The sequence below is a fragment of the Zalophus californianus genome, chromosome 1, assembly GCF_009762305.2.
Source record: "Zalophus californianus isolate mZalCal1 chromosome 1, mZalCal1.pri.v2, whole genome shotgun sequence".
NCBI lineage: Eukaryota > Metazoa > Chordata > Mammalia > Carnivora > Otariidae > Zalophus > Zalophus californianus.
The window spans coordinates 209722107-209732437 of NC_045595.1; the positions used below are offsets into that span (position 1 = coordinate 209722107).

Here is a 10331-nt window from a genome sequence, read left to right on the forward strand (position 1 = left end):
ATTCTAGGGCAAAATAACATGTCAAGTGTACTGAGGCTTATAGGGTTTCAAGGCCTTCCCCTGTTCAGTGGTAACCTTGGCCTGGTGCTTTCTCTGGCCCTGGGTTTGTATTTGCCAAATCAGTGCAGGTGTCCACCACCACCTCTGAAGACTATTTCGATGGCAAAACGGAAGTACAGTATGTATGAAAATCCCAAAAATATGCGAACACAAACCACGTTAGATGCAGTTTTAGCTTATTCAGCACTTATAAGCTTAATATGAAGAGCAAATAATTATGTAGTTTGCTTCAGAGGATGCTGGACTGTTTGCTCATTACGCAACCAATTTAGGCACACAAACATCTTCAAAGAACACTGTACACGTTCAAGTGTTACAAAAAATTAAATATTCCACTTTCAAATTTTAAGAAACATTTGGAAGAACAAATGTGGTAATTCTCTGAATAAAATTTAAGCCAGAACTTGATTTATGTGCTTCACAAAATTCTTAATTTTTTATTGGTTGAGGATCAGTACAGACGTTTCAATTTGTACACAATTCTTAACATACGTACCGAAAAATCTAAAAAAAAACATGTAGTTGTGATTCTTTTCTAAAAGTTATTCCAGTGACCTTCCAGCTTAAAATTTGGAGGCAAATTTTCCTTAACAGTATATCAAGTACCAAGATCTTCAAATGCTGATACACTGTTACATTAAGTCCCATTAATTCACAATTTAATATCATATATACTACATACTCAGATTCTCAATCTTGCACAGCACATTAACAGAGTTACTAGGAAAACCGGACTACGACGACCAAGATGTTACAGAGTGCACAAGAATTCGGACCGGGAGAGCCAAGACCTAGGAGTGGTTTTCTTTAGGAAACAATTCTACCGAAAACAACATGGGAATAGAAGTAATTTAAAATATTCAAGACATAGTAAATGCACGACCGACTCCAAATTGCCATTTAGTATGCTTGGTATTATAGGATATAAAAACTACCCCAGCTATGGAATGTTGAGCTGACACCCAAGACAATCAAAGCCTCCCACATTCAATATCCCACTATTTCCTGGTTGTACCAAAAAATAAACAACCAGCAAATGATTTCACCTCTTAAAAAAAAGCATTTACACTTAAAAAATGGGATGAGGTGGGATTCCCTCCTTCTTAAAAATGTTTCTAGAGCTACTAAAAAACTTGCATTTACAAAATAGTTGATAAAAATATTCCTCTGGATTGTACAAGAAGGGCGACAGGGACCACTGATAAGACATGGTTTATGGTATTAATCAGACTTGGCTTCTTTCTCTCCTGCTTCATCGGAGGCTGGACTCTGCAAATCAAAGGAAAAGTAATAATCAAATACTAGATTTCTGTGTCATTGTTATGATCTTTGAGAGCTTTAACATTTAATACAATGTAAGTTTCACTTACATAAAATTACTAGGTCTTGAAAATACAGGTGATCCTCACTATATGCAGATTTTATATTTTTACAAATATAAAATTTACATTTACATGTGCCTACTCACGAAAACTTATTTGTAACCCTAAAATCAATACTCCCGGCACTTCCATGGACTTAAAAGCATTTTTTTTAGTTCCTCAACATGTACATTCCCAGCTGGGGTGGTTGTTTCAGTTCTGAACTAGTGTCTTTTTCTGCAGTTTATTTAGTGCCATACATTTCACATTTTTTTGTGCTTCTTGATGCTGACTAGACAAGTTTAATACTGTCTACTAAGTGCAAGAAGGTTGTGGTATCCCTTATGGAGAAAATACACATGTTGGAGAGCTTCATTTAGGCATGAGTTACAGGGCTGTTTCCGTTGGCCTCGAGTTCAATGCTAATGTATCAACAACATAAATTCAACGGAAACACATTAAAATAAGGTTATGTCTTGATGGGTTGATGGAAATGTTGTGATCAGAGTGCCGCAAAAATCTAACCCTGTATTTCCTCCACGTGCAACTGTTCAGTATTCAACCTTCCAGAACACAATCACCATGAATAACAAGAGTAGTGTGATAACGTGTATTAGAAGGTCAAATTCTTCCCTTACAACCAGATTAGTAATCTCATCTTAACACCACATAATATTTGATGTGTGGTTAGAACTACCAATTAAAAATAAATTCTGATTAGACTCCACAAATTAGAAATAAGTACTTGGTTGTTTTAAGATTTGATCTATAAATATAAAAGTTTTAAAAATACCCTGAATTGTTTCTTTCCAGGTTTAACCAATATAACATTAAAAAAAAAAAAGCTTGGCTTAAGAAAAATTATTTATCAAAACCTGTAGCCAAGTGTCTTCTCTTCAAGGATAAAGATTAAGAACACCAAGTCTTTTTATTTGCTTGATCTACGTTATTTAGTCCTAACACAAGTAGCCAGCTTTAAGAAAACTGGATTTATCAGAAATGAAATGGGAAAAATGTGCCAAATAAGGAATAGATTCAAAACATTTTTGAATATCCAGGAAATAAAAGCAAGATTACAACATTTCTATAGGCGGCAATAAAAAAAGAGCCTAGAATATTTCTTTAAAACAAAATCCCAAGGTTACGTGGAAGAAAAAGGAGTATCACATCACTTAGTAAATTAAATCCATTTAAAAATCCACCAAGTAATTTTATTAATGAGCTCTGTGTACAACATACATGGTGGATCTGGTACTGGTGAAATTCTAAGCATATTAAAATTTCTTGTTCACTCATTTAAAAAAGCCATCAACATATACATTTTCAAATATGATCTAATTCATAAAAACCACCTGTGTATTCACTTAGGAGTTACTGTACAAAGCTTTGATATTTTAATGAATAAAGACTGTCTCATCTACTATATACAAATACATAACTTATTATCTACTGTTCAAAGTCCAAATCAACAACACACAACACCTCTGACCTCCTCATTTTTAGTTTCTCCGTTTTCTGCAGGTAAGTCTTCTTTCGTTTCTTGGTTAGCCACTTCAGCCTGTTTTCCCTTTGCTCCCCTTTTCCCCTTTGTTTGCACTTTTTTGTCTGAAGATTTATCCTAGGATACATTAAGAGTATATTTTAAGTATGAACTTGGCACTTACGTGTTCTCACTTGCTATAGTGTCCCCAACAGCTGCCGTGTTCATGCTAGCCCCCACAGCAGCCTGAAGGACCGGACACCACTTTTAGAGAAGACACCTGAAAGTCCATCCCCACTAGTCAGCACGACAACGTGTGCCCAAAACTGTAACATTACTCGCATTATCAAGCCTCAATAGACTTACCGTGAGTAAACCTAAAGCCTGAGCCCTCAATAGACTTACCGTGAGTAAACCTAAAGCCTGAGCCCTCAATAGACTTACCGTGAGTAAACCTAAAGCCTGAGCCACACCCCTCCTCCACCTACTCAATCACCCACTATTCTCTCACGTTCCACATGACCGAACCAAAGATGGGAAGAACAGTTGGAGGAAATCTCTTCCCACTGTAACTCTACCCATCCCCAAAGTTTTCTTAAGCCTGAGTAATAATAATCAAATTGTCAAATAATCACTGTTCTGACAAGACATTCACCCTCACAGTAAGACCATTCACCTGAAAACAGCACCATGTTGAACGGTCAGGTTGACTATCCTGCTACAGCTAATCCCTTGATATCATGTAATGAGTAGCTAAAAGGATCAATTTTGAGTTTATCATTTTCATTTACATGTTGGAAGAATCTGAAAAGCACACAGATTAGTATGATAAAAGACGTTCAAAATTTAAGCCACTGTTAAGCAATATAAAACTGTTTTTGGATACCATCCATCAATGGGGAAGGAAAAGTTTAAACATTTAACATTTATTCCTTGTAAATAATGCAATTAAGTTAGGTCACCAGTAAGTTTTATCAAAGACCCCTGTCAGTACTGACCAGTATTTGAGTTAAACAGCCACAAAGACATGTAGGTTAAGTATCACAACTTCAGTGCTAAGAGTGGGAGAAAAAAACCAGTGTAATGTATTCTGAACCAATGATGGCCTTCCATATAAAAGACCACATGACAGCTACTAATAATACACCATCTTTACAATGAACCACAAATTATAATTACTTTTTAGTGAGCTCTACGTCCAGTGTGGGGCTCAAATGCACAGCCCTGTGATCAAGGTTGTATGCTCTACCGACTGAGCCAGCCAGGTGCCCCAGAAATAAATTATAAATTATGAAAACAAACATATATGGGATAGCACTCCTCACACACTGGTACCATGAAGTGTCATAATCACCTCTGTAGTTAAGTTATTCTTTTATAATCCAATTTCTTTAGATTTCTCATTAATTTTCTAACCACTATGGCATAGCATAAAAATGTAAATCCTTAGAAGTGAAAACAAAATACCACTTTTAATAACAGGAACAACAGATGAAAAAAGTAAAATCACTGTTATCCTAATACATGTTTCAATCCCCAAAATACTTCTAAGAAAATGATACAAGTCATAACTTCAGTGATATACATATGCTTTGAAAAGTGTGCCTACACTGTAATCAATACATCAAAAATTTACCTTCCATTAATGCTTTAAAATTGGATCGATTATGAAGGGTGTACTACAGAAACTCAAGTAAAACAAAGCCCACCAACTCCACATTTTTCCTTTGGCAACACTGAGTTGACAAATTTGTTCCTCAAGGAACACTGACGAGAAGACTTACCTGTTGGCCTCTCAGTGGGAGAAAGAAATGTGTTGATTACACCTGACCCCAAACCCAACTGAGTGTAAAATCCGAGTATTTTCATTAAAAAAAGTTTTGGGGGCAAATCAAAATATAGGAAGTGGTAAATAAGGAAAAAAATTTAAGAGGAAAACAGGCATAGTACTTCAGCCAATTGGTTTATTAAAAATAACCCAAAGATGGGTAATAATAGTACATAGTTCATTCCATCATTATGCAACAAGATCCGCTATTTTTTTGGCCTTCGTGAAAGGTTCCTGTTTTACTTAACTTTTTATACAGAGAATTACTGTTTTACCTTTTGTTGGGGGAAATACTAAGTTAACACACTACGCTTACAACCTTCGAGTACTTAAAAAAATAGAATTTTCTACTTAAAAAAACACTTTGAGACTTCCACATTCATTTCTGTACAGTTTAAAATAAAGAATTGGAAACAAAACCCTTGATTATGCAGTGCTAAGCTTCCAACTACACTTTCAGGAAAGAGGTCTAACACCAAACTCTCAAGTTTTAAGTGCACAGAAATTAATCATACCACGAATTTCCCCCGAAGACCGTGACAGCTTTGCAGAGGACGGTTTCAATGCTCCAACCAAAATCAAAGTTATGATGATTTACGTATACTTTGCTTTCCCAGCTTAAGTGTTCAAACATTACATAAACGCAAAACAACTTCATTTCAGAGACCTTCAATGTGAACAGTGCAATTGTGAATCTACTGCAGGGAAACAACTCTAACGTCGGTTAGGGTTAACTCAGAGTTTCTTAAGGTAAAATGAGGTAGTGTGCTCCTTTACACATAGGGACAAAACACAATACCTGTACCATCATGTTCTCCGAGAACACAAGCCTCGATGTTCGCCTGCACACAGGACTGAGAACTTTATCCGCAAAACACCTACGCACGAGGGCTCAACCGCGGCTTTGAGGTTACGGTCAAGAGGAGCAAGCACAAGCATACAACCGACCCGCCAGCACTAGCCGTGACGTACACAGCGCAAGAATGGATTTCCTTCGTCAGCTAAACTTAGGGGTATTTTCAGTCGTCTTAAGTCTTTCAAATTCTGCGGCACCATGAACGTGACACGTTCCATTCCCGTAAAAAACCAGCAGAACCATATCCATTATCTTTTTTTTACCCAGGCCAAAAAACAAAAGTCGGTCACTGCTATCGTTACGAAATAAAATTTAAGAAGGAAAACAGGAGACAACTTCCACGTTTCAGGCAAGCATGACATCGGACTGAGACTTTCGGAGTCACGATCTTAGTCACTAACAATGTCACAGGACCTCAGCGTCGCTGGGGATGGCTTGCTATTAGGAACAAGTCACGCGTCAAGCAGCGCTGCAGCAGTTCCCAGACACCGCGGTCTCCTAAGTTTGGAGCCTACCTTTCCTGCCGCCTTTTTTGGCTTCGTTTCCACTTTTGCAGGAGCAGGTTTCTGGAAAGAAAAGGCAGCACTGAGTGTCTTCACTGGGCACGACCCCACGGCAAAGAAACGGTTACGGGGCTCGCTCTACTTACAGCTGACAACCTCGCCGACCTCCTCTTGGGCTTTAGGGGAGAAAGGGAAAAAGAGCAAGGAGTGAGGGGTGAAGCGCAAACGGGACCCCCCCCCCCCGGGCAGAGGCGCGGGCTCTCACCTCCTCCTTCGACGCCCCCTCGGCGGAGCTGACCTGCGGAAGGAAGCACACGCGCGAGTGGGCGCAGCCCGCAAACAAAAGTGCCCGCGCGCCCCGCGCCCGCCCGCGAGAACAATGCCCGGCCGCGTGACGTCAGCGGCTTCCCGCCGCCGCGTTCGAATCTCCCACCCGGCTCCTCGGCCGCCGAACGTTCCAGAACGCCGCGCCCGGGCCGCCGCGCGAGCACAGCCCGCCCGCCCGCTGCGGGTCCCGGCGCGCTTGTCGGGCCCTGCGCCGCCGTGGACGCGGCGGGCCTGGGGCCTCGCGGGGGCGGCCGTGGCGACCCGGACGGCGGAGGGAGCGCAAGCGGGCGGCGGCCGCCGCTCACCTTCCTCTTGGGCATCGTGGCGGCGGGGCGGGCGCGTGCCGGGTGCCTGCGGGCCGCGGCGCGCCGAGACCCTTCGCGAAGCTGGGCTGCCTGGCCGCTACCGCTCCTCCCGCCGCCCGAGCTGCTGCGACCCGCCGCGGGGGCGGTGGGAGAACCGGATGGAACCGGATTGGGAGCCCGCCCCCTCCTCCCCCCGCGTCCCCCGCCCGCGGGCTCCCCCTCCCCGCCGGCCGGGCCGCCCCCCGCCCCCCGCCCCCGCCCATTGGCTGTGGGGCCCACCGCGCCGCGGCCCGCGCCCGGAATAGGTGAGGCGGGCCGTCACTCGACCACTGCGCCCCGCCCCCGCTCCCGGCGCCCCCACCCCCGCCCGCCGTCTCGCGGGGCCCCAGACCCAGGCGAGGGGGGCGGGGCCCCAGAGGCCGCTCTCACCTCACGGTAGTTTGTTTGAAGCCGAGCCGCAAAGTGCGGTCTGCGCGCCGATTGGCGGGGTCCCGCCACGTGATCGCCGGGTGACCCCACCCACAACCTCCCTGGTTACCTGGGCACCCCCAGCGCGCAGAGATCCTCGGAGACTGAGTTCCTCCTTTCTAGAGCGAGTTGCTATGGGACACATAGTTAGTCTAGTAAACTATAAAGGGAGAGACAATGGATTCAAGTACGAGCCAATTTCTCCCTCCTCGGGCGGCAAGAAAGGCTATCGATGGGCCGCGGCTTCGCAGGCCCTCGGGAAGCAGGTCCTAGTGCGCAGGCGCCAGAGGGGAGGTCGTGGGAAGGAAAGCTAGCGCGCGGGCTCCGCGCCGGGTGCTGCTGCGCAGGCGCGGATCTTTGCGACGTCCCTAGGCTCGCGGCTGTCCCGCGGCCGGTTTCTGCTGCTTGGTTGCTCTGGGTCGCTCCTTTGAATCTTCTGTTTCTTGAGGGGTCGGGGTCCCCACCGCCCCCAGGACGTGTCCTCTCCCAGACCCCTGGGCCGGCCGATCCCTCCTGCGCTGAAGTGAAGCAGGAAGCACGCCCACCCGCTCCAGCCCTTTTTGGCTCGCCTAAGCACCTTCTTAAAGTGGAAAAAGGGCATCAGGTTGGGGGGCGGTGAGCTGGGAACCCCGGAACCAGTGAGATCGCATGTTACCCAGTTTCTTTAATGAGGAAGAAAATTACGTCTAAAAGGACGAATTGTGTGGGCCTACACGTTTTTAATAAAAATTGTCAGCTGGGATTCGTGGAAAGAAGGAAACGTTGGAGTACTTTGCGTCCAAAAGATAGGAAACAGATCAAATGTCCCTCATTTGAGAGGCCCGGATAAACTATGGAACCTTCGCATAATGTAACAGCTACACCAAAGAAAGATGAGGCAGCTCTTTACTGAGGAAGTGAATTTCGAAAACCGCTAGTCAGATGTTGCACCTCCTGATCTCAGTAACTAGCGTCTTCCCTTCTCAGATTCATGGAAGTCGAAGTCCTAGAATGGCTTATAAAGCCCCCTGCAATTTGGCCCAGTTCAATGATTTTCGTCGCTGCTCCTTCTGTTTCCCCCTCCCGTTCTCAACCTGGCCTGGCACCCCTGCTTCTCAGGGCCTTGGCGCCTGCTGTTCCCTCTGCCTCAGACCAGTGTGGCTTTTCTTCCTCATTCGGGTTTTTGCGCAAATTTCACCCTCTCAGTGAGGCCTGTCCTGACCTTTCGGTTTAAAATTGCACCTCCCCATCTCTGTTTTCTGCCTTATTTTCTACATGGTGCCTACGGAATATATAGCTATATTGAGTATAAAGTTATACATTCATTGTGTAACTCAGGAAGAAGTCACAAGAAAGTGGTGCCAGTGGTGCACTGTGGAGAACATCTGGGAGCAGGGTAAGATTAAAATTTATCCTTTTTATTTCCTCAATCCTATATGCATTACCAAAAAAAAAAAAAAAATCAGAGAATGACTGAGTTTGTCGCACAAACATACACTGAGCACCTGCCCTGTGCCAGGCATTACGTTAGGCCCTGGGGTAGAGAGACAACAGACAGGACATGTATGGCAAGGACTCTGGGTGGTAGTTTAGAGGAAAGACAAGGCACCCACATTGTCCTAGCAAGGGAAAGGGGGAAGCCACAGGCCGGGGGACAGCGCAGACCAGGGCATGCAGACGTACTGGAATGTGATAGTCCTCCAGGGCCTGCTAAGTGGCAGTGATGGGTACATGGAGAATGGACAGTGACATTTAGAGAAAAGAGGCAGAAAGAGAAAGGCAACCTGCAGAAGGCATTTTATGCCAGGCTAAGGGGTTTGGCCATTATCCAAGAAGACATTGCAAGGTCCTAATAAGGGAATGACGGGCTGAGATCTGAAGTTACCTTATAAAGAACTTTCTCCCATGAGAATTAAAGATGCAGTAGTCCAGAGGTGACAAACTGGTGGCCTACGATGTTTGCTTTGGACCAGACATTTTTTTTAATTGGCCAACATAAGCATGTGAAAACTGGAACTCAATAGGAAAACCACCTGGCAGTATCGTTTAAAGGTAAGCAAGTACTCTATGGCTCAGTAATTCACTCCTAGAAATATACCCAACAAAATTGCCTACATCTGTTCACCAGAAGATATGAAGTAGAATATTCATAGCTGACCTATTTTCATAGGCCCAGCCAGCAGTAACCTAAATGCCCATCAACAGGAGAGTGGATGAGTGAGTGGAAGACTATCAGCCATGACAAAGAGCTATCTACAATTACACAGAGCGGTGTGGGTGAATCTCGCAAACACAATGTTGAAAGCAAGATGCCAAATCCAAAAGAATACATAGTGTGATTCCTTTCATATAATGTACAAAGGCAGGCAGACGGATAAGTCACCCAACACAGGCACTAAAACTAGGCAGTGTTTGATCAAAAGTCAGAATCTATGCTAGATGATCCAGACTGTTGGATAACCACGTGGAAACAGCATTTTAAAAATTCCTCAAGATCCCTCAAGATCTTCGTATACACTCACACAAGTATCCTCACCACCACTTCACACTGGGGTTCACGTGCCCCATTTTGGAAAATCATGCACTCATGCAGGCTGGTTGATGGTGCAGGGTGATTGAGGATTTCTAGAGAGGAGAATCCCGAGCCTAATCTAAGGCAGAACTGCTGGTGATAGGCAGGGTTCCGAGGGAAACTGAGAGGGTGAAATCAATAATAGTGAGCAGTTTGCCTCCCCCGTGTCAGGTGTCCTAGGTGCTGGGGATGTAGCTGTGAACACAAGAGTCGAGCCACCTGTCCTCATGGGGTTCTCATTCTAGTGGGAGTACGATGAAGTAAACAAGATACTTTGACATAGCGATGATGCCTTGAAGGAAGGAAAAGTGTCACGATATGGAGCATGCTGGAGGTATGCCGAATGGGGCTGCTCTTGATGGGATAGTCGGGGAGGGCCTCCGGGGAGAGAAGTGAAGGGTAAGATGTCCGGGGCCTCTGGTGGCTCTGACGGAGAAGGCTTTAGGACAGAGGAAGCAGCTAGTATAAGGGTCCTGAGGTAGGATCAGCCTTGGTGTGTTTGAAGAAGGGAAATGTGGGTAGAGAAGCAGGCCATGGTGAGGATGTGTGGGGCGGTGAGGAAGCAGGGAAGGGCTGCCGTGAGCACTGACGT

The 10331-nt window shown here is 44.8% G+C and overlaps 1 protein-coding gene across 1 annotated transcript; it reads right to left on the reverse strand.

Annotated features, from left to right (window-relative positions):
- Positions 1-596: 596 nt before the first annotated feature.
- HMGN1 (high mobility group nucleosome binding domain 1) lies at positions 597-6927 on the reverse strand. Its single transcript, XM_027587377.2, has 6 exons — positions 6721-6927; positions 6354-6386; positions 6235-6264; positions 6101-6151; positions 2911-3039; positions 597-1329 (listed from the first exon to the last, which is right to left on the reverse strand). The coding sequence occupies exons 1-6, from the start codon at positions 6733-6735 to the stop codon at positions 1282-1284; spliced, it is 306 nt and encodes a 101-aa protein (XP_027443178.1). The 5' UTR covers positions 6736-6927; the 3' UTR covers positions 597-1281.
- Between the last annotated feature and the right edge of the window lie 3404 nt (positions 6928-10331).

What these genes read in the sequence shown, in the direction of transcription:
- HMGN1 (XM_027587377.2), bottom strand. An exon ending in AGGGGGCGTCGAAGGAGGAG is followed by an intron (nt 6,265 to 6,353) that starts GTGAGAGCCCGC and finishes TCTCCCCTAAAG; the next exon opens with CCCAAGAGGAGGTCGGCGAG. An exon ending in CAAAAAAGGCGGCAGGAAAG is followed by an intron (nt 3,040 to 6,100) that starts GTAGGCTCCAAA and finishes AATGTATCCTAG; the next exon opens with GATAAATCTTCAGACAAAAA.